Source organism: Triticum dicoccoides, chromosome 3B (assembly GCF_002162155.2).
Source record: "Triticum dicoccoides isolate Atlit2015 ecotype Zavitan chromosome 3B, WEW_v2.0, whole genome shotgun sequence".
Classification (NCBI taxonomy): Eukaryota; Viridiplantae; Streptophyta; class Magnoliopsida; order Poales; family Poaceae; genus Triticum; species Triticum dicoccoides.
In genome coordinates, this window is record NC_041385.1 from 796681601 (window position 1) to 796706718 (window position 25118).

Below are 25118 nucleotides of genomic sequence, written 5' to 3' on the forward strand. Positions count from 1 at the left end.
CCATATCGAGGTCAAAGGTATCACTTGGGTGGTTGGACACCACAAAATCCACCTCGTAGCGCAGAAGAGTATCTCAACATGCGCCACGCTAGAGCCCGAAATATAGTAGAAAGGTGCTTTGGAAGGTTGAAGGGTCGGTGGGGGATTTTGAGGTCTCCTTCCTTTTTTCCCATGAAGACCCAATGTCGAATCATCATGGCATGTGCACTCTTGCACAATCTTATATTGCAAAAGATGTCTGTCGACCCACTTGACATCAACAAGCCAATAACACAAGAAACATTAGAAGACATGGAGGGAGAATTGGACCAACCAGAATTCATCACTTCTATCTCAACTTCGAATGAGTGGACAAATTTTCGGAATGAACTTGCTCAAGGCATGTATAATAGACATAGGGCTGCTAGGGCGCATTGAGGTATAAGTTGTTTATATTTGTTCCTTTCTGTATATATTTCCATCTCATTTACATTGGTTCCCTTTCAATTATATTTGCAAGCTACAATTGCATCTCGTTTGCATTTGTTCTCTTCCATATATATTTGCCATCTTATTTGTACCCATTCTTGCTTGTGCAGATATGGACCGTGCGGATAGCTCGAGCACGTCTCGTGGAAGAGGCAAGAATAAAAGGAATTGGTCTTCCGATGAGGACGATGAGCTTATTAAAGCTTTGTATGAGTTATCTTTGGACCCGAGGTGGAAAGCTGATGGTGCCTTCAAGGGTGGATACCTGGGGATATTGGAAAAGCATCTTGCTGAAAAGTGTCCAGGCCGTGGTATCACTGCATCCCCGCACATTGAATCAAGAGTGAGGCACTTCAGGAAGAAATTTGGTGCCGTTGAAGTAATGCTATCCAAAAGTGGTTTCACATGGGATGGAAGTCGAAAGATGATTCAGTGCGAGAAGGCACAATATGAAGCTCATTGTCAGGTAGATCACTTGAACCACTAAAACTGAATTCCTTAGTAATGCTTTGTGCTGAATTTCCTTGCTATTGTACCTTGGTTACCTGTTGTTTTAGTGTTTTCTCTTCAGTATTTTTTGTATTTGGATCATCCCTTGCTGCCTTGTTATTGCTACTATTCCTAACATGTTCAAGGAGAAAGTAGTACCATTTCTATCCATTGTTGTTGCCCTTACTATTGAAAACCAACTTCCTTCTTTTGTAAAAAAACATGTAGATTCACAAGGAGGCTAAGGGATTGTATGGTGTATCATTTCCATACTTTGAACAATTGGCTGCTATCTATGGCAAAGACATTGCAACAGGAGAAAGTGCTGAAGGCTTTGGTGAGGCAGTGGGAAACTTGGAGAAGGAAATTGCTATGGAGGAAGAAGAAAATGAGGAAGAGGACATCATCTCAACTGGAACAGCTCGACGGTCCATTGACACTTGCTCTATTGATACAACTAGTTCGAAGAGGCAGAAAAAGGAGCCAAGGCCAAAGAGGGCGACAGGACCAAGTGATCCATTTGCAGCCATGCTTCAAGATGTCAATAGCCAGCTGAACAACATGACACAACATGTGGGTGCAATGACAACATCACTTACAGCAGCAATGGCGCGAGAAGCAGCACAAGAAGACCCTCAACAGAAATCAAGAGAAAAGGCAATCAGTGAATTGTCTAGGCTTGCATTTACTGGGAGCGAGATTGTTGAAGCTGCAACACTATTCGCTAAAGCTCCAGAGCACATGAACATGATGCTTGTGCTTCCAGACATTCTGAGGAGGGACTTCGTCCTGAAAATGCTGTCCGGTATCCCTTTTTCTAAACTCTCTTTAATAATATGCACTATCTTATGATGCAGTTTTGGTTTTTCCGACTGTTGGTTCATGATCTAACTAGCTAGGTTGCTGAAATCAATGAATTGTAACAAGGTGAAAATGTTCAGCAACTCATGTGTGACCACATTTTTCTAATATGTGATATCTAGACTGCCATATAGATCTGTATGATAGTTGATAAATTATGCTCCTGTTACATGACTGATTTATAACACATTTTGTTATACTTGATTGAATTTATTTGTAAACCTTGGGGGTTGATAGCATTCTGACATTTATCACCATGAGTGGCTCAAGTGAACTAAAATTTCACTAGTACAAAATAAGCCAAACTTGTAGTGACATAGTGTTGTGCTGTTTTTGGCTGGTCATATATAAGCCAAACTTGTGCTGAAGTTTTTTTTCCTTGTATCTAACTCCTGCTTGTTGGCTCCTCATTGGCAGATGAAAGAAAGAAGCAAGGTTGATGGGAAAGAAGGTCCTTCTCTAGTAATGGTGTGACATAACTGGTGTGTACAAAACCCACCTCATTTTACTATTGTTATATATTTGCCAAAAGTGTTGAAAAGCATGGAGTAGATCTCATCCTATCCACCATATTTTAGTTTATGTTCTTGCAATATACACCATTATAGTCTGTGTTAGCTAAGAGAGTGCTTTTCATTTCATTGTCTTGCAGTATACATCATTTTCCTATTGTTATCTTTGTCAAGTGTTGAAATGCATGGAGCAGGTTCCCACCTTTTCCTTTGTCGAAGTGTTGATGAGAAAGAACAATCATGTTATAGTTGCTCTTAATTTTTTTTATTACTGGTTGTTGCTTGTGTGTTTCTTTATCCTCATTTTAACTCGTACTTATTGGCAGATGAGAAAATAAGCAAGGTTTATTAGAAAATGGGATCAGTGGCATGACGTGGAAGATGAAGATCAATGGAAAAGCAAAGCTTCTTTGCAAGATTGTGAACTTGGCCTTTCTATTTATCCTATAATATAAAAACAATTTTAGGGACTAATTATGTAGTTTATTTCGAAGTGTCGTTGAATTCCGAGTTCGTATCATTTTCATTTTAAATATGTATAATCGTTAAAGTGGAGCCAAATTCTGGTTAAAAGATGTATTTGCATTGGATGAATGCAAAAATATTTCTAAATTATGTGCTTGTTTGATGCATGTGAAAGCTCATGCTGTGTTTTGTACGTGGAAAGGTACCTGTTACTGTGTCAAACCAAACACTGTTTAGGTACATGTTTCCTTTACACTGTAGAACCAAACAAAATGGGGTTTGCCCAGTCCGGTGCTGTTACAGTCCGTAATCAGGTTCCATTTACGTTTACGTTACCACTGAACGAAACAAACACCTCCATAATGTCACTAAATAACTGTCAACTGTTCCTAGTTACAATTCTGCTGCTACAAATTAATTTTTAACTAGCTACGTACCTCATTAGTCGCCATCAAAAGAGATTGCCGCGCACGTTACGTTCTTCACATATTTATAATCTTTCTCAGGAATTGTGTGTCCTTTAACTGCTATGGACCTACATAATTATTTTGTTAATTGATAATACATAAGTGTTGCCGCTCGCTGTCCAGCCAACAAATCTGACTTGTTCAAACATTTCGGCATCTCTGTCGCATTATGCTCCACATGATTAGCGTCAACAGCAGTAACCAGCTGACACATCCGCAAAGCAAATGGAGGCTTCTGTAGGATCCTTCTGTATATAATAAAATTATGAGCCAAAGAAAATAGGTCCTTCAACTATTTCACTACTAGCTTTTTTTTAGAAAAAAAAGATAACCCCCAGCCTCTGCATGAGAATGATGCATGCATCCATTACTTCACTACTAGCTGCCGCTAGAAAGCTAATCCATGCATGATTAGCATACACTGCTAACATTTTGAGTATTCACAACTCAACAATGTATTTTCTTAATGCGGCTAGTGCAGTACAAGGACAGATAACTGGGATTATATAACGCTCTCGATGCGGCTATATCTCCCACATGTCGAAGCACGATTTAGAGGCATAACCGCATTGAAAGCAATGTCGCAAGTGAGGTAATCTTCACACAACCCAAGTAATACATAAGGGGAAAGAGATACATAGTTGGCTTACAATCGCCACTTCACACAATTACATGAATAAAGCATTACATCATCCAGATACAATCAAGGTCCGACTACGGAACCCAAAATAAAAGAAGAACCCCAAATGCGACAAAGGTCCCCGATCGACCCCAACTGGGCTCCACTACTGATCAACTAGAACGAAACAACACAAAGGGCAAGATCTTCATCGAGCTCCTCCTTGAGCTTGGTTGCGTCACCTGCTCGGTAACATAGGCACCTGCAAACTGGTTTGGAAGTATCTGGTGAGCCACGAGGACTCAGCAATCTCGCACCCGCGAGATCAAGACTATTTAAGCTTATGGGTAAGGTAAAGGCATGAGGTGGAGCTGCAGCAAGCGACTAGCATATATGGTGGCTAACATACGCAAATGAGAGCGAGAAGAGAAGGCAAAGCACGGTCGATAAAGGTATGATCAAGAAGTGATCCTATAGCAACCTACGTCAAGCATAACTCCAACACCGTGTTCACTTCCCGGACTCCGCCGGAAAGAGACCATCACGGTTACACACACGGTTGATGTATTTAATTCGGATCTGGTGTCAAGTTATCTACAACCGGACATTAACAAATTCCCATCTGCCACATAACCGCGGGCACGGCTCTCGAAAGTTTATACCCTGCAGGGGTGTCCCAACTTAGCCCATGACAAGCTCTCGCGATCATCGAAGGAATAGACCTTCACCCGAGACACTCCGATCAGACTCGGTATCCCGGTACATCAAGACATTTCGACAATGGTAAAACAAGACCAGCAAGACCTCCCGGCGTGCCGACATCCTGATAGTAGCCGCGCGTATCTCGTCTCAGGCCACGACCGGATGAACACTACGTACGGCAACCGACGATACCCCAAGTTGCCTAGGGGCGGCACCACAAGTGGCTCTGGTTTGGACCAACACTTAGACAAGCATTGGCCCGGGGGGGCTAAAATAAAGATGACCCTTGGGTTAATTACTCCCAAGGGAAAAGTAGGTGGTGGTGAGGCAAATGGTAAAAGTCAATGTTGGGCCTTGCTGGACAAGTTTTATTCAAAGCGAACTGTCAGGGGGGTCCCATAAATCACCCGACCGCGTAAGGAACGCAAAATCCGAGAACATAACACCGGTATGACGGAAACTAGGGCGGCAAGAGTGGAACAAAACACCAGGCATAAGGCCGAGCCTTCCACCCTTTACCAAGTATATAGATGCATTAATAATATAAGAGATATTGTGATATCCCAACCAAAATCCTGTCCACCATGGAGAAATCTTCAACTTCACCTGCAACTAGCAACACTATAAGAGGGGCTGAGCAAAGTGGTAACATAGCCAAACAACGGTTTGCTAGGAATGGTGTCAAAGGTTAGAGGTTCATGGCAATATGGGATGGCTGACAAGCAAATGATAGGCATCGTAGCATTGGCATAGCAAAAGAGCGAGCAAACTAGCATAGCAAAGATAGTAGTGATTTCGAGGGTATGGTCATCTTGCCTGAAATCCCGCAAGGAAGAAGAACGAGTCCATGAAGAAGACAAACGGACATCGAACGAATCCTCACAACTCTGGAACGAAACCGAAGCTAACGAGAGAAGCAAACCGGAAAGAAACAAACAACATGGTAAACACACAAGCATAAACATGTCATGATGCGCAAACAAATATGATGCATGTCCGGTTTAATGAAGCATGACATGGCAATATGCACAAACAACACTACAAATTAAGTGGAGCTCAATATGCAACGAGTTGCATATTGACGACACACCACATCAATTATTTAGTTCCCTCTAGTTATAAGCTACTCAACAACATTAAATATTGGTTAACATGGCAAGTGATGAAGCATAACAAAAACTATACCATCTAAACAATTTTAAATGGGGCCGGATATAAAAACAACAAATCCGGTAAATCCCCATATGCATTTAGCAATTTAATGCAACAACAAGTTTAATCATTTTAAATGTTGTTATCATGATGGGGATGACATAATCAAGGTTTATGCAATTTTTATGAAAATATTGACATGAGCATGAAACGAGGCATTAGTCGCCATGGTGGAAGGAAAAAGGTGCCACGGCGGTGAAACGGAAATGGTGCCATGGCAACATATCCGAAAATGATGCCACGGCAACATATCCGAAAATGATGCCACGGCAACATATCCGAAAATGATGCCACGGCAACATATAGGTTATCCGACAACTCAAGGAGATATCGGTGCAAAAGGAAGGCGTGCGGATGCGTGCACGGATGGTGGGGTGATCCCGGATTCCGGGTGTCCCACATAATGGTGGCATGGAAACGAGTGACAATTCGAACACGGTGCAACGGTGCATCTCATTCAACACATGCATTCGGGCCACGGCGGTCGTCTCGGGGTTATACCTTTGAAGAGTGCGTTTTCGGAGCGGAACGAGTTCGATGCGGTGTAGGTGGAAGTAGTGGTACACGGCGTCGGTAGAGGAAGTAGTCGTTCTCGGGTCGTCGTGGGAAGTAGTCGAACACGGCGTAGTGGAAGTCGTTGTTCACGTGGCGACGGTAGTTGTACACGGTCCAGGAGACGTCGATCGTTCAGGGTCCGACTTGCGAGTCTTGTCGACATGAGTGGTACTTGGCGATGTTTCGATGAAGCTCAAATGAAGCACCCGCAACTAGAGGCAACTAGTGCCCCGGTGCCCTGGACGATGGTCGATGCACTAGGTTTTTGACGGACCCATAGCAACGGTAGACGTACACGCATACTTGGTGCATCACTGGTCTTGGCAATCTTGAAGAACTGAAAGGGCATCGAGGGTCTTGCAAGGCTCTGCCTCGGGAGGTCACCGGGGACCGCTCGAGCTGCTGGATGCTGGCGCATGGCCGAGCAGCGGTTGGAAGAAGTGGGCGGCGTTAGCCTTGGCGCGCAGCAGGGAAGGCGGCTCCTGCTCGGAGAGGTACGGCGAGAGAAACCGCTTGTAGGCGCGAAGGAAGGCGGAGGAGCTTGGGCGCGGGACGGCGTCCTGGTGGCATCGGCGCTCCTGCAGGCGTGGAGGACGACGACTGCAGGCGCGGAGCAGGGGAGCAGTAGAGGGACTAGGCGCGGGGATGAACGGATCCGGCTGAAGGCATGGCCGACGGCGCGACTTGGAGCAGATCGGGCGCGGGCGCTTGGGGCGCGGCGTAGCTAGATGGCGCGGGCGACAGAGGAGGAGGCCACAGGTGGAGCCACTGGAGTTGGACAAGGAGGAGGCGGGATGGCGCGGCAGCGGCCTGGTTCTGCGGGGGCTGGCGGCGGATGCAGGCCACGAGGAGGAGGCGAAAGGGACGATGAGGAGAAGCAGGAGGAGATGGGATCGAGAGAGAGGTCGGGCAGCGGTTCCCTGGCGGCGCTGGGTGGAAGGGAACGAGAGGGAGAGGGGGTGGATCGGGACGAAGGGGTGGCGGCGCTGCACGGGGGGAGATGGGGATCGATGGGAGATGAGGGTCGGGCTAGCTAGGGTTTAGGTAGGCTGCGGGTCCAGATGGGCCTGGGAGGTCCAAGAGGCCCAGGCTGTTGGGCTGCAGGGCTCTTTCCTTTAAGCAATTTCTTCAAACAGAAATGCAAGAAAAGGCCAAGGAGTTTGGCAAGGAATTAGGATGAGATAAAAACATATGTGGGATTCTGGATTTATGTAGAATTTGAATAAATTGCTTTGGGAATTTTTAGAGGTATAAAAATAAAACAAGTTTGAATTAAATTCAAACTTGAGCCATTTTTGAACCCAACCAAAACAACTCCAAAATGGATGATATTTGACAGAGAGGTATAAGGCATGAAGTAAGATCACCAGGAAATAAATGAACATTAATGGAGGCACAAATAATGCCACTTGGCATGAAAGTCAAGATTTGACAGAAAGGAAGAAGTGATAAGGTTTGCACGTGGAGAAAGGTCTTGATGAAAAGATGAAGATACAAATGACCATAGGAGGAGGGGAAGGGTGATGCAAGGGGTGATCATGCATGAAACACACAATGCACATGATGAGCATGATGAAATGCAACATGATGCAAGGATGAATGCAACGGACAAAACAAATCACACGACAAATCTCGGAATAGCTGGACGTCTTCTGGAGCGTCGGTCTCGGGGCGTCACAACACTCCACCACTACAAGAGGATCTCGTCCCGAGATCTAGGATGGCACCGGAGGGAAAACGGAAGAGGAAGAGAAGAGGTAAAACTAAGTTGCTTCTTTGACGAACGAGTGAAACCACGAACCTTGAGGGGTCGAACAAAATGAAAGAAAGAAAACAATGAAGATGAACAAAGTTGAAAGCACTCTGTTAGAAGAGGAACATGGGATACGACGAGAACCAAGAGGTTTAGTGATAAGATAGATATTGAAACCACTCCGGTTAAAACTAGATAGAGAAGGAGTAAGAATGATATAATTTGGGCAGCACTCCGACTGTAAATGGAAGGAATTGAACATGAACTTGACAAGATGAGAGGATACTTGATGAAATCAACAACACACTGCATCCGGAATTATTGAAAGAATGGCATAAAGGGTAAGAAGGATTTCAGACAGCACTCTGGTTGAAAAGAGAGGCAAAACTTGATAAAATGAAAGAACTTGAATGAGAACACAACACTCCGGTTGAAAGGAAAAGCAAGGAAAGAGCATGATCTTCACAATTCGAGATGATGAGTGAAAAGAGCAACATCACAATTCCTCCGGAAGAAAGAATAGAAGATAGATCATTGGAATAACAGAATGGAGAAGAAAATGCCAACTTCTACCACCATTGAATTTGGAAAACATCTTTGCAAAGAAGAATCGAACGGAGTTGTTGGAAAATCAACAACAAAAAGAATAAGCTTGTAGTGGGCTTATGGCAAACATCTCAAAATGATGAGGTGACAACCGGCCACTAATGGAAACAATTGATTGGTTGAGATCAATGAAGATAAGAGAAACTTCTTCCACCAAGTGAATAGAGAGCAAGCTTGGGTCATGCATAATCACCACAAATAGCAACAACCCTTAAGGAAAGGATTTAGGTGAAATATGACACAAAATAACTCCAATGAAGAGACTGATGGATTTAAAATACCTCATTCTTGACAACAATATGAATCATGAAACATGAAGGAAATTGTCAAGAATGACATAAGACCACGTCGAAAGATAAGGTAGAAAGAATTGCACTTCGAAATGCAAGAAGAAGAATACTTGAGCTCCTCAAAACAAAACATGTGTTGAGCACCATGCTTAATTTTGAGTATAGCTTGGCGGATCATAACTGCGAGAGAAATCTTGAAGAACAATTGAAGAATGAAAAGAATCCTTGATGAACCACCATTTAGAGCCTCCACGAAGAACTCCGGTAATAGAAGGATGATAAAAAGAAAGAGAAGTTGAAAACACAATGTGAAACCTTGCAGTGATAAGATGAAGCTTTGAAATGATATAACCGAGAAAAAACTTGGAACCCGGAAATAAAGATGCACAACTGAAATCAAGAATTTTTGATGGACCTCCGGAATAAGGAATTGAATTTACTCGATGAAACAAGAATAAGAATTACATTATGCTCATCCTTCACCAATTAAATTGATGACAAGCAATGGATTTGGCATACTACTTATTCTCGTAGAAAGGATTAAGAGAGATATGGCGTAAACTTGGGAAGGTCTTCAACGAACCACCGGTAGGATTTGGAAACAACGAATGAATAGATGCGGTAGCAAAGGAAGAGGGATCTCGAACGAACCACCATAAGAATTGAAAATGAAAGTAACAAAGGCACAATTCATCGGGAATAATTGGAAAATGAATGAAGATACTTGAGGGGGTTTAAATACATGAGAACGAAGAGAACATGAACTGATTAGAGGATATTTTAACGATTCATTGATAAGATTTGGAGAACGATAGCTACACGTTGAGAATGAAGAATTATGACATGATGGCCTTCGGAGGAAAGAAATGGAAACAACTCATGAAATGCTCCAGATGGTAAGAAAATAATTTTCACAATCAAAACAATTATGAGGATAGCATGAAGCTAGAACCATGAATCTTCAAGAGAACGGACCAAGATTTAAGAGATAAACTCTCCTTCGGTCTTCAAAAGACGATGAGGAACGCCACCAAAATTTATTGAGATACTCCGGTAGAATGGAAAAAACAAAGAAGTTGAGACCACAAAGAAAAATTATTTGAAATCGATCTTGGAAAGGCATGTGACTGATGAAAATTCATTCTTACGTCACACTCTGAAAAGATTGAGAATAACTCCGGAAGAATTAGAAGAGTCAGGTAAGATCCTGGGAAAAGACCTGTGGGTTAGGGCCCACTCAAAAGAAAACACCGTTGAACAATTGATTGAAAGAGGGGATTGCACCGGTTGAATTAAATGACTTGAATGAGATAAGAACCTCGAAATATCTTGAAGGGATTGAGAATGGAAACACAAGTCTTCGGAGATATCTTGAGCACTTCAGGAAAAAATGAATAGCGATAAGTGAGCGATTGAGAGGTGCGCCGGCATGGGAAAGCATTTGAAACGAGGAAAGGAATATGATGAATATTGAAAGCTTGAATTGTTTCCACCGGAGAAGAAACAACAATGAAGGATGATGAACTTGAAGCTCGTGAGCATCTTCACGAGGGATCACCGGATCAGAACATTGATTGAAAAGAATGAAGAGACTTCACATGAATAAATGGATACTTGATTAAGAAATCTGTGTCCTTGAAGAAAAAGGGTGGGAGGGCGGGAAAACAAAGGCAACTTGGGACGAACGAAACAAACACCGTTGAAAAAACTTAGAATTGATCTTGCGGATGGGGAAAATGATGGGATCATCTCGAAGAGAAGCGCACCGGTTGGAAAAGAATTAACATGACAACCTCAATGATCAAAAAGGATTAGTATTCACATAGCAATATGAGAACACCGTTTAGGAAAGGTATGGATTCAATATTTGACATTGAAGCAACTCGAGTACCACAACTCAAAACAAAACAAAGGATTTGGCTTGCAGAATAAGCCGGAACAAACATATGATAGAGATTTACCCAATCCCATATCATGCATCTGTCGGAAAGATATTCTAGGAGCTACTTGAATTCCCACCTATAAACTCCCGAAACTTTCTGGTTATGCAATCTGGTGTTGGGGATACAGGGGAAGCAATATATCTCACCCAAACTAACAATACCTACATCCAAGCTGTATCCATCCGTCAACACATAACCAAGAAACCTTCGGAAATCGTGTACCTCAACCTTCGAAAAGCATCCGTTATACGAGTCATGGCAATACTCCCGTACTCACCTCAGTACTGGGTTAGCGGGGTTATCTCACCAACAACTGCATAAAAGAGATTTTCGATGTCGGCGTACTAAACTCAGGTATTCCAGAACTGCAACGATAAAATTATGACGACAACACCTCAGAGCTCAACTCCCCGGGACACCTCCACTAAAAAAACCCTGCTGACGGGAGGCACCAAGACAATGTTGTCATCATAAACCATCGGAACGATTCTAAGATACCCGCGTGATCCTAAAATTTTTTTTAGTGAAATTTGAGAAGAGAAGAGTCAAAACTCTACGTCAGGAGACCTCACCAGAGCGACGAAGGGACTGAGGAGTAAAAAGAATTCCTAACTCTCCGATATATATAATCCTAAATGACTCAAAACATTTTTCTAGACACAACTCGGCCGCTAAAAACGATCAAGCAGTGGGGCTCCTAAGGTCGGGGATGGCTCTGATTACCAACTTATAACGCCCTCGATGCGGCTATATCTCCCACGTGTCGAAGCACGACTTAGAGGCATAACCGCATTGAAAGCAATGTCGCAAGTGAGGTAATCTTCACACAACCCAAGTAATACATAAGGGGAAAGAGATACATAGTTGGCTTACAATCGTCACTTCACACAATTACATGAATAAAGCATTACATCATCCAGATACAATCAAGGTCCGACTACGGAACCCAAAATAAAAGAAGAACCCCAAATGCGACAAAGGTCCCCGATCGACCCCAACTGGGCTCCACTACTGATCAACTAGAACGAAACAACACAAAGGGCAAGATCTTCATCGAGCTCCTCCTTGAGCTTGGTTGCGTCGCCTGCTCGGTAACATAGGCACCTGCAAACTGGTTTGGAAGTATCTGGTGAGCCACGAGGACTCAGCAATCTCGCACCCGCGAGATCAAGACTATTTAAGCTTATGGGTAAGGTAAAGGCATGAGGTGGAGCTGCAGCAAGCGACTAGCATATATGGTGGCTAACATACGCAAATGAGAGCGAGAAGAGAAGGCAAAGCACGGTCGATAAAGGTATGATCAAGAAGTGATCCTATAGCAACCTATGTCAAGCATAACTCCAACACCGTGTTCACTTCCCGGACTCCGCCGGAAAGAGACCATCACGGTTACACACACGGTTGATGTATTTAATTCGGATCTGGTGTCAAGTTATCTACAATCGGACATTAACAAATTCCCATCTGCCACATAACCGCGGGCACGGCTCTCGAAAGTTTATACCCTGCAGGAGTGTCCCAACTTAGCCCATGACAAGCTCTCGCGATCATCGAAGGAATAGACCTTCACCCGAACACTCCGATCAGACTCGGTATCCCGGTACATCAAGACATTTCGACAATGGTAAAACAAGACCAGCAAGACCTCCCGGCGTGCCGACATCCTGATAGTAGCCGCGCGTATCTCGTCTCAGGCCACGACCGGATGAACACTACGTACGGCAACCGACGATACCCCAAGTTGCCTAGGGGCGGCACCGCAAGTGGCTCTGGTTTGGACCAACACTTAGACAAGCATTGGCCCGGGGGGGCTAAAATAAAGATGACCCTTGGGTTAATTACTCTCAAGGGAAAAGTAGGTGGTGGTGAGGCAAATGGTAAAAGTCAATGTTGGGCCTTGCTGGACAAGTTTTATTCAAAGCGAACTGTCAGGGGGGTCCCATAAATCACCCAACCGCGTAAGGAACGCAAAATCCGGGAACATAACACCGATATGACGGAAACTAGGGCGGCAAGAGTGGAACGAAACACCAGGCATAAGGCCGAGCCTTCCACCCTTTACCAAGTATATAGATGCATTAATAATATAAGAGATATTGTGATATCCCAACCAAAATCCTGTCCACCATGGAGAAATCTTCAACTTCACCTGCAACTAGCAACGCTATAAGAGGGGCTGAGCAAAGTGGTAACATAGCCAAACAACGGTTTGCTAGGAATGGTGTCAAAGGTTAGAGGTTCATGGCAATATGGGATGGCTGACAAGCAAATGATAGGCATCGTAGCATTGGCATAGCAAAAGAGCGAGCAAACTAGCATAGCAAAGATAGTAGTGATTTCGAGGGTATGGTCATCTTGCCTGAAATCCCGCAAGGAAGAAGAACGAGTCCATGAAGAAGACAAACGTACATCAAACGAATCCTCACAACTCCGGAACGAAACCGAAGCTAACGAGAGAAGCAAACCGGAAAGAAACAAACAACATGGTAAACACACAAGCATAAACATGTCATGATGCGCAAACAAATATGATGCATGTCCGGTTTAATGAAGCATGACATGGCAATATGCACAAACAACACTACAAATTAAGTGGAGCTCAATATGCAACGAGTTGCATATTGATGACACACCACATCAATTATTTAGTTCCCTCTAGTTATAAGCTACTCAACAACATTAAATATTGGTTAACATGGCAAGTGATGAAGCATAACAAAAACTATACCATCTAAACAATTTTAAATGGGGCCGGATATAAAAACAACAAATCCGGTAAATCCCCATATGCATTTAGCAATTTAATGCAACAACAAGTTTAATCATTTTAAATGTTGTTATCATGATGCGGATGACATAATCAAGGTTTATGCAATTTTTATGAAAATGTTGACATGAGCATGAAACGAGGCATTAGTCGCCATGGCGGAAGGAAAAAGGTGCCACGGCGGTGAAACGGAAATGGTGCCACGGCAACATATCCGAAAATGATGCCACGACAACATATCCGAAAATGATGCCACGGCAACATATCCGAAAATGATGCCACGGCAACATATCCGAAAATGATGCCACGGCAACATATAGGTTATCCGACAACTCAAGGAGATATCGGTGCAAAAGGAAGGTGTGCGGATGCGTGCACGGATGGTGGGGTGATCTCGGATTCCGGGTGTCCCACATAATGGTGGCATGGAAACGAGTGACAATTCGAACACGGTGCAAACGGTGCATCTCATTCAACACATGCATTCGGGCCACGGCGGTCGTCTCGGGGTTATACCTTTGAAGAGTGCGTTTTCGGAGCGGAACGAGTTCGATGCAGTGTAGGTGGAAGTAGTGGTACACGGCGTCGGTAGAGGAAGTAGTCGTTCTCGGGTCGTCGTGGGAAGTAGTCGAACACGGCGTAGTGGAAGTCGTTGTTCACGTGGCGACGGTAGTTGTACACGGTCCAGGAGACGTCGATCGTTCAGGGTCCGACTTGCGAGTCTTGCTGACATGAGTGGTACTTGGCGATGTTTCGATGAGGCTCAAACGAAGCACCCGCAACTAGAGGCAACTAGTGCCCCGGTGCCCTGGACGACGACTGCAGGCGCGGAGAAGGGGAGCAGCAGAGGGACTAGGCGTGGGGATGAACGGATCCGGCTGAAGGCATGGCCGACGGCGCGGCTTGGAGCAGATCGGGCGCGGGCGCTTGGGGCGCGGCGCAGCTGGATGGCGCGGGCGACAGAGGAGGAGAACACAGGTGGAGCCACTGGAGTTGGACAAGGAGGAGGCGGGATGGCGCGGCAGCGGCCTGGTTCTGCGGGGGCTGGCGGCGGATGCAGGCCACGAGGAGGAGGCGAAAGGGACGATGAGGAGAAGCAGGAGGAGATGGGATCGAGAGAGAGGTCGGGCAGCGGTTCCCTGGCGGCGCTGGGTGGAAGGGAACGAGAGGGAGAGGGGGTGGATCGGGACGAAGGGGTGGCGGCGCTGCACGGGGGGAGATGGGGATCGATGGGAGATGTGGGTCGGGCTAGCTAGGGTTTAGGTAGGCTGCGGGTCCAGATGGGCCTGGGAGGTCCAAGAGGCCCAGGCTGTTGGGCTGCAGGGCTCTTTCCTTTAAGCAATTTCTTCAAACAGAAATGCAAGAAAAGGCCAAGGAGTTTGGCAAGGAATTAGGATGAGATAAAAACATATGTGGGATTCTGGATTTATGTAGAATTTGAATAAATTGCTTTGGGAATTTTTAGAGGTATAAAAATAAAACAAGTTTGAATTAAATTCAAACTTGAGCCATTTTTGAACCCAACCAAAACAACTCCAAAATGGATGATATTTGACAGAGAGGTATAAGGCATGAAGTAAGATCACCAGAAAATAAATGAACATTAATGGAGGCACAAATAATGCCACTTGGCATGAAAGTCAAGATTTGACAGAAAGGAAGAAGTGATAAGGTTTGCACGTGGAGAAAGGTCTTGATGAAAAGATGAAGATACAAATGACCATAGGAGGAGGGGAAGGGTGATGCAAGGGGTGATCATGCATGAAACACACAATGCACATGATGAGCATGATGAAATGCAACATGATGCAAGGATGAATGCAACGGACAAAACAAATCACACGACAAATCTCGGAATAGCTGGACGTCTTCTGGAGCGTCGGTCTCGGGGCGTCACAGATTAGCTTCAGCCAACCAAGTATACACGAATTATGAACACTGGTTTTCTTTTTTTGGGGAGTTTCTCCTTCTCAATTTTGTTTTATTTCTCTTTTGCCTTTTCATTTTGTATTTACGTTTTAGAATCTTTTATTTTCTTCTTTGTTTTTTCCTTTTCTCGTTTTCGTGAATATTTTTTAAAATTGTGAACATTTTTTTGTTCAGTGAATTCAAAAGATATTCAGGAAATTCAGATTTGTTCATCGTATTCAAAATTCTTCACCATAATATCAAACTAAAAACATGTTCGTCCATTTTTCAAAATCCATCCGGGTTAAAAAATGTTGAATTCAGAATTGTTTCTTCAAGTAAAAAAAATCTAAAATGTTCAACATAATTTTAAAAAGTGTTTACCAAATTAAGAAAATGGTCATCCATTTAAAAAAAAAAGTTCATCCGATTTTTCAAAAAAAATGTTCTTTTAATTGAAAATGTGTTCATCAAATTCAAAATCTGTTCATCTGATAAAAATTGTTCATCAATATGAAATTCACGAACTTTGTTTGAAATCACGAACATTTTTCAAATTTTTAGAAATTATTCGGATTCAGCAACGTTTTTGAATTTTGGAACTTTTTTCGAAATCCCGAATTATTTAAGAAGGAAAAAACAAAAAACGAAAACTAAGCGAAACAAGAACATCTGTGGCTTCTACTCTCGTGAATTTTTTAAAGGCCTGTGATTGATTGGGCTTGGGCTTAATTGGGCTGCTAAGGAAGCCCAGTCCGGTGGACCGAGCGATCCCCGCACCGCCCGCGGTGTCTGGATCGACCCTCGTCTCTATCTCGTCACCCGCTTCGTCTATCCCGGCGGCGGCGCCCCCCCCCGCGGGCCCTGACCATCTCCTGTACGCCTTATGCGCCGTCCGCGTCTCAACCTCCCAGTTCGCCGGCGCCCCCTCTCCACCGTGCCCTCGCTGCACGTGAGCAGGCTGCCAACCCCGGATCCAGTGTCATCCGGGTTTCCTCATCGACGGTGAGATCGGCTTGGTCTTCCTCGCGGTGGAGACGTTGCGGCAGCAACGTCGGCCACGCCTTGGGTCGTGAGCGGCTCGATATTAGTCTCACCAAATACTGGTGCTTTGCAGCCCACTAATGGATCAACGACTAATCTCCCGAGGTACTTAATACTACTCACATCAGGAGGCACATTTAGAATTTGAAGTGCAGTTGTTGGCTTATTCCCTGTTTTTTTCTTGCCGCTTGAGCAAATCAAGAGATGTCTGCAGTCTACACACATACTCCCTCCATTCCAAAATAAGTGTAGTGGTTTTAGTTCAAAACGGAGGGAGTACAATTTTTTTAGCACAAATTGGCATCTCATAGTTAGTCCATCTCTTTCACCCATGCCTCCGTTACATGGAGAAACACTTTTATCAAGTCACCCGCCATTTTAATTAGCATATGTATGTATAACTGTGGATACCTGATACTCTAAATGCCCATTTGGCCAGGTTGATTTGCAAGGCTTGTGTGGACTGAACCTGTTCCTCTAAACCAAGGGGTCCTTCTGGCCCTTTTCCTGCATCTGGCATGCGACATAGCAAATGAGACATCCTTGAAGCTTCAATTGATACAAAGGTTTCACACATAGTATTTGGTTAATATCTCCATTGTTGTATGTTCAATTGACTGGTGCTCATTGCTTCTGCTGTCCTATCAAATAGTTTGGATCATTTATCATTTTTGGAAATTATAGTAGTTGTATATCCAACATCTATCTGATAAGATACGTATGAACAATTGAGTAATTTCATGTAACTTGGTGTGGTACTTATTTGTATATGCTGTTTCCGGCTGATGCTTTAGCTGTTCGTAATTTTTCTACTAATTTCTTGATAATTCCCTCGCTTTAGTTGATTGTATTTTTTATACAATTTCTTTATAATTCCGACAATTGAAAGTTGGTCATTGCCAGGTTCATTACAGTTTTAGAAAAATAATGTTATGACTGGATGCTACTAGCTTCAACCATTTTACTTAAATTGATCTTCTAGATGAACTTCTGCAGAACCATGTCTGTTTATAGCCAAGATGGTCCAATACTCTATGCTTATCATAGTTGCTTCCTAACGCATTTCCCTTCCATTTACAGGCATACCAATTCCAGAAGATGTGCACAAGGAAGTTAATGTAACAAGCATCTTGAAACTAACTTGTGGTGGCACTTGCTACAAAGGTATCAAACATATTTTCTTTGGGTCAGATTACTGTTTCCAGACTTGTTCATGGTTATATATTATTTATTATTCATGTATTTAAATTCCTTGAATTTTTTATTTTGTGCAGCAGTGTATACAAGAAAGGAAGATGTTTGATCATATTATCTGCTACAGATCTGCATCTGTAGATTAAGTCAATGTTGTGGAGCACTTGATTATGTGAGGTTGGTAACTCCCTCAATGTGTTCAATCTTTACAAAATTATGAATGTGTTCAATCTGCACAAAATTATGGTCTGTAATGATTTGAGCATGTCCTTGACTTTTTGAGACATTGACCTTAATTGAAGGTACCATGGTCTTTTCGGGATCTTTGAATCTTGGAGAAATGCCATGTTGACCATTGCGAGGTGCTGCCTATTTTTATTATTTGGTGATTACAATTACTAAATGTATCATACTTGTTGTAAGATGAACTTCTGGAGAATATATGTCACATATATGAATTATGAAGTGTGTTTTGATAGATATATTGAGCAAATAATGATTCCTAATTTGTTCTCAGATAATTTATATCAGTTTGGACCTAACCATACCATTGGTTTGTAAGACAAGAAATCTGTGACCAATCCAACCACTACAACAAACAAAATTTCTTATCAGCAGGGTTGCTCCTGGACCAATTAATTACCATTTAGAGTGTGCGCGTGCTTAAAATTCGTGTATCAAAGAGTTTGTTCTCAGATATTGCAGAATAGTTCTTATGTGAAGATTGTTTTGATATGTGCCTTCAGCTCTATGCCTTCGTAAAAGTAGGCCAAAATCATATTTCTAACACTTCTTAAGGGATGCTATTTTAGTTCATTTTCCATATGCTTATGGAGAATTTTCAATTATGCATTAAATGATACTGCATAACTTAGTTTATGTATCTGAAACACTTTTGTATGTGCTATACACACACTTTCTCTCATGGTTCAATATGTGAATATTGCTTCAATAACTTGGTGTCATGCGGAAGGAGGTCCAACTTAGGTGAAGTCTTGTCAAGGGAAAATAATGAATAAGCCGAGCATCAAATCATACAAATCAAAACCAAGCTCCAACCAACTATTTGATTAGTGATATATGTTTGCCACAAATTTAACATATTTTGTGACTAGTTTTAGAAATTCCGACCATTCTATTGCCAAAATTGACGGGCGCGCAAAGCGCGCCATCCACGATCTAGTTCTTCATATACTAACCCTCTCCTAAATGATAGATGAGGCATTTGACTTATCTCCGTTATTTTCCTTTCTGCAAATTAGACCAATAGTCTCTTTTAGTCAACTTAAGGGTGTGTTGAATATGACAGTTAATGAAGATGGTCATTCTTGCTGTTGAAAGTACACAATCTGACTCATTTTAAAGTTGTACCTTATCTTTATGACAAGACTAAGCTGCTACTTTAGCAAGTGTTTTACTTCAACACAGATTGCTGTAAGAAAGAAAGCATTTTTTTGCAATAAAGCAAGCATTGAACGCACTGAAGTGTCCACAGCAGAAGAGCTTGAATTTTTTGCTGACATAAATTTAAGTAACCTTCTCCATGCATATGCTGTTTCTTTCAACCATTTGTATCTAAATATCAATACTCATTTTGAACTATATGCTCAGGCCTACCTTTTTGTTTGATGTTATCTATGTTTTTAAGGCGTCCGTAAGGCGTCGCTTAGGCGACGCCTAGGCGTCAGGGCGCCCTCCAGGCTCAAGGCGTCGGCCTTGCCTTAGACAGTTGCGTAAGGCGTCTGCCTTAGGCTGTAAGGCGTCTGAAGCGTCCGCCTTAGCGCCGCCTTGCACGCCTCAGACCAAATCAGACGCCTTAGCTTGTCAGGCAGGGAAATAGAGATTGCAGGCGGGAAAACTGACCTGGGCGGGAACACAAGCGCGGGAAACATTGGTTCAGGTGCGACCAGTTATGAGAAGGGGAAAGAGAGAGAGAATCCACGCGAGAGGTCTCTCCTGTCTCTTCTCTGGACCATTGACGGAGGCTTCCTCCTCAGATCTGCGGCAGCCGCCAGCCTCCTCCCTCCGGCCACAGTTCCTCCCCCTCCTCTCCGGCTGCAGCTCCTCCCTCCGGCCACAGTTCCTCCCCCTCCTCTCCGGCTGCAGCTCCTCCCCATCCTCCTCTGGCGCAACCCTCTTCCAGCAGATCAGTACCATATCAAGGTATGAATCCCGCCCTCTCTTTTCCCCCCTTCCCCCCCTCTCCTCTTTCTTCCATCCAGCAGTGTAGCTTGCCATGCTTGCCTGCTCTGTTATGCACAGCTCCTCTACTAACTGTTAGGTGCTGCCTCTCTTATGCACAGCAGTGTAGCTAGATGTGCTTGCCTGCTCCTTCTCATCTGCATCTGTTTCTTCCCAGATCTGCTTCTCCACCCACAAGGCAGCAGCCCCACCACTGCTTCTCTCCTTCCCCATGCTTGATCTGGCTGCTCTAATGATTTGGCTCTTCTCTCTTTTTCTTTGACAGTAGCCAGGTGTACCTGCTCTGATGGATCTATCCAATGATCCTAGTAGAAGAGCTATATCAGATGATCCAGCCTGGAAGTATGGGTTCTGGCCAGATTTAGAGAGGAAAGATTTACTCCAGTGTACATTATGAGCCTAGGAGAAGGCTAAAGCAGCACTTTTCTGGGGGTTCCAGTGATGCGGATAAGTGTCCCGAGGCATCCGTGGAGATTAGGATAGAGATGCACAATTCCTTAAACACTAGACAGTTTAAAGCTATGGAGCGATATATTGATGAGGAGGATGTAGCTGAACTTCAAAGGCGCCGTTCTGTCATATACACAAGATGATTTGAGGCCTATGCTTTGGTAACAGTTTATATGTTAATGTTAGTTGTTAAATCTCCTAATTGGTTGCCATCTATTATATATGTATGTACAATTTATTAAGTTAATGCTAGTTGTTAAATCTCCTAATTGGCTGCCACATATTATAGATGCATGTGTCTAAGGCGTCGCCTCGCCTTATGCTTTAGCGCTTAGGCGGTGAGGCGCCCCCCCAGCGCCTCGCCTCGCCTTACCGCCTTAAAAACATAGGATGTTATTGGTGTGGTCTGTGTATAATTGTTAACTTGATTGCCATTTTAGTGATAGCTCGTCACACATTACAGAAATCTATTTTCCATTCTGTAGCTCTATGCTCATCTGCGCCCAGGTGCAGCTATAGCATGGTGAAGTAACACTACAGGTAGAGAAGAAAGAAAGGAAGAATGATGGTAAGAACCACTGAGATACTGAGTCCGGCCAGCCAGAAGAGTGTCAGGAGAGTGTTTCTTCATTGGAAGAGGCGACAAAAATTGTCCTTCAGAGTATATTAGTTGTTTAGCCATCACTGAGATAGACTAACACATACATTTTGTTTTGTTTTGTACTGCACCCTTATAATTTGGCTTTGCTGAATACACTATATTTACTTCATTTCTCTTTTGAGTTAGCAATAATGATCAGTTAACAATGTTTTAGCTGAGTTCATTGAGCAGAGTGGTGGGAAGCTCACGAAAACACCCTTTCCAAACAGATTTTCTTTTTCATCATTGTGAAGGTTGATTTTACCTATTTCACTTAGATGGTGACCTCCCTGCACTCTCATTTTTTGCTTAGGATTCTCTTTTAAATGGTGAGCGCTCAGATTCTGAACATTGGCTCTTTAGTACTGTTTTATCATTTTATGAAATTTAAGAAAATATGACCAATGTGATTTTGTTCTCTAAAGACTGGAATTGAATAGTAGGTCCTTTTGGTACTGTTCTATTACGATTAGTGGCTAAGAGATGCATCAGTTCGACTAGGCATTATCATGTATTGTATCGTAGTATCATTTTTGCATAGACTAAATACCTACTTTTGCTGAAGGTTACTTTTCTTAATAAAATTTGGTTCAGGATGCCGTTTTGCCTGTTGTAGTACTTTCAGCATAGATGCAGTAGTGGTCTGCTCCCCCAAAGATCTGTAGCTCGTGGATGCGGTGGATGTGGCACAGGGAGCAGATGAAATGGGAATAAGAGGATCCCCTGCACGTGCACAAATTCTTGCTACCTGATGGCTGACGGTGAGGGTGAGCACCGATTTGTAAACTCGTCTCCCTTCCCTGCAAACTACAGTTCTTGTCAATTAACCAAATCACCATCTTATTTTTTCCTACTTTTCCCTTATTTCTTAGATGCCTCTGACCTGTCTTGAGAAGGTTCGAGCTGCAGGACGATGTGTACAGTGCACCACCAATTCCTCCAACAGCACAGCTGTTGTACTGGTAGCAGCGACAACAACTCTCCACACAAGCATCGCTAGCTGCTCCCGTCGATGCACCTGATGCCGTGTATGCCTCTTCATCCCTTTAGTCTGCTTGGTTATTCGGTTAGTTGGATACAATATAATATCATCTATTAATCCTTTTGGTTAATTACAATCTCCTGCAGTCACCTGGTAGGATTTCATGATTGTTCTGTCATGAAATAGGTTCTGCCGGAGCCAAGGTCCAGCGCATTTTAGTTTTGTGGGATAGACATGTTAGTTCAAATGCCCAACGGGTTTGATGCTGAATTGTTCGTATAATCTTGCACCTATTTTTGTAGTCAAATAATGATTTTTAGATGCATTAGTTAAGAACACTGATTTTTTTGGAAAGCTTTATCATGACATCGATCTTAGTTTTGCTTTACTGCCATGCAGAGGTTGGATGGAGCGTCGAGGAGCTTGATTCTTTTGGTCTTATAGTCACTGCCGAGATATTCGTGGTGCTTGATTCTTCCTATGTAGTATTTGTTTTCTTTTTCATGATTTCCAGTATATTTGTTGTATAAACTGAACCTAATTAATCGTGTGTAATGATGAAGCACGTGGGGTGTAGATGAGGATGAAATGAGCCAGGGAGAAATATTGCTGGTAAAAAAAAGCCTCCCAGGTTGTCTCGCCAAAATTTACTCCTCTGTCATCCGATTTGGTTAAACATTCCTTTATTGACCCCTGGCTGCCTCAACTGGTGGACGCCGCCGGCTGCCCAATGACCATCAACACATACTAGATGATGCCCTGCGCGTTGCAGCGGGCCTAGTAGTGCAAATATTATGTATGAACAGTATAGCATCATGACAAAGAGAGTATGTCGTAGCCTTTCTTTCAAGATTTGCATTCCTCAACCCTTTTTGATCAAGTTGATAGTTATTGTACGATGGAAGGTACATAGAGCAAAACTTGGGATGATATGTGGCACTCGGAATCATAAGGGGGTGGTTTGGTTGGTATTCTACTTGCCATCCTGGTGTCTCCTATTCTAGAACTACTTGAACTACTAATGTATGTTCATGTCAATGTCTACCCAAATCACATTCAAATACATCTGAATGTCACACCAAATTCTGATATAAATAGAGAGGGAGGAAGAAGGCAAAAATTGTGATAAACGATGAAACAAATGTTGTGGCAATAGCATATCGATCAACAGAGCAACTCTTTTGGCCCCATCTAGTAATGTTCTTCAATACAGAAGCGATGCCACATTTATAAGAGAACATCCCATATGTGCGAGACTTTGTGATATTAATATAAGAAAGGTCAAGTCAGCTGATGAAAGGTTTCACTGTATCTTTTTCTTTGAGCTCATGCAAACCTGTCAGAAATGAGCAGCTTCAAGCCTTAATCACAGAACAATCTCTACGTAAGCTGAAACAACCTGACAAATGCTTCCATCGCCATAATATTCATTTACCTCAATCATTCAATAAAAGATCACTCACCGCATTATTCAGTCAACTAACTGATGTCTAGAATAAATGTGAAGCATGAAGTAAAAATAAAATGGCGTTGAGAAAGAAAGAGATCAACTGTACCTAGGGTCAAATCAGCTGACAAAAGACTTCTCTCCACATTATTCTTCAGCTTTCCCAAGACTGGGTAGTAAATAGCGGCCGCAAAGGAACTCCTAGTAGCTGAATGAAAATCTAATTAACTAAGTCTCCTTAGAGTGATAGAATTTGCATTTCCTTAATCTGATATTAACCATTTCTGCCAGCTTAATTTCTGAAAAGCACAAACTGTACTGAAATTCTCGGAACACAAACTGTACCAAAATTCTTACCAGATACAATTTGCGTTTTCATAAACTGAGATTAATCAACACCATTACGTGCAATAAATCTCGAGATACAAAATATCCGCACAAATGATGAGCCCAAAGCAAAAGCAAATCCAAGTCTTCATCTCTGCATTAAAATATTAGGGATCAATATGAGTGACATAAGCATCCATGATTTAATAGACATGGATGTAGTGGCGAACATGAATAAGCAGATTGAATTCATGATGGATACACACCAAATTCTAGCACGTGTGTTAGCAATTGTTTCTGCTAAATGTGAAAGAAGAAGAATAAACATCTTCTCTCAAACACAACGGGTGCAGAATTAGTCCTAGAAGACAGTGTGTTGAGTCATAGTACTTGCTCTATGTACATAAAGAATCTGAGAAGAAACCTGTAAGAACATGATGAGTTTCTGAGACTTAACAATTCCATGTGAACAGGGTACGACCACCTGTTGGAAATAAAACGTGGAACTACTCCAAAGAAGTGGGAGGGGAAGTGCTAGATACTGCTGCCTACATCATGTACACCATCAAAAGCGGCAGTATGAAAATTAATGAAACAAATATACTTTGTCTAACTTATGAATTCTAACTGCTAGGCAACAACATACCTGAAAGTAAATAGAAATACGGACGGTGCAGAAATATCACATATGCTCTGATTCTGCAAAAAAACAATGGGCAGCATTAGAAATACCAATTTTTTTTACTAAACTAACATATATGTGTATGTAAGTGAGAGAGTATATAGAGAAAGATACAGGTTTGTAGTTGCACGTCATAAATGGTAAGCTTCATTTGTTTATTTCTTCAAGAACACTAAAGAAAACAAATGAAGAGAATTTTTTCACCATCTAGTGCTTCGGATTAAAACCAACCGGATTGGAAACATGATCACGAATCCGCCGTGAAAAATGCTTGCCAGCATTGCTGGAGACTGGACTTTCTGCCCCGGAGGAAGTGGCTGGAGACGGAATAGGAGATTACAGAGTGCCCACGGAATAGAGCTTTCTTCTCAAAAAATTGCCTGCCACACACGAATCAGAGCTTGCAACCCAGGCTAACTCAACAAAATCACTCAGATCTGGAGAGAAATAGAGGAAGGAGAGCCTCCACCTTTGGTGCAGGTGTTGTGGAGGAAAGACACTGACAGTGGCGCGTGCGGCTCATCGGGAGCTCT

At 42.9% G+C, this 25118-nt stretch overlaps 1 protein-coding gene and 2 long non-coding RNA genes across 14 annotated transcripts; all 3 read left to right on the top strand.

Annotated features, from left to right (window-relative positions):
* Positions 1–318: 318 nt before the first annotated feature.
* LOC119280072 lies at positions 319–1664 on the top strand. The gene is made up of 4 exons (XM_037561061.1): positions 319–418; positions 579–934; positions 1186–1530; positions 1635–1664. The coding sequence occupies exons 2-4, from the start codon at positions 581–583 to the stop codon at positions 1662–1664; spliced, it is 729 nt and encodes a 242-aa protein (XP_037416958.1). The 5' UTR covers positions 319–418; positions 579–580.
* A 9-nt stretch (positions 1665–1673) lies between these two features.
* Positions 1674–2676, top strand: LOC119282305. The gene is made up of 3 exons (XR_005138693.1): positions 1674–1762; positions 2236–2300; positions 2657–2676. It is a non-coding gene; the product is annotated as an uncharacterized LOC119282305 (long non-coding RNA).
* Positions 2677–16471: 13795 nt separating this feature from the next.
* Positions 16472–23080, top strand: LOC119278536. 12 transcript variants are annotated; one of them, XR_005137861.1, is made up of 9 exons: positions 16472–16766; positions 17101–17227; positions 17742–17825; positions 17936–18032; positions 18158–21914; positions 22020–22175; positions 22276–22365; positions 22529–22593; positions 22693–23080. It is a non-coding gene; the product is annotated as an uncharacterized LOC119278536 (long non-coding RNA). The 12 variants fall into 12 exon arrangements; XR_005137860.1 differs by lacking the exon at positions 22276–22365; XR_005137858.1 differs by having other exon boundaries at positions 22529–22719.
* The last annotated feature ends 2038 nt before the right edge of the window (positions 23081–25118 follow it).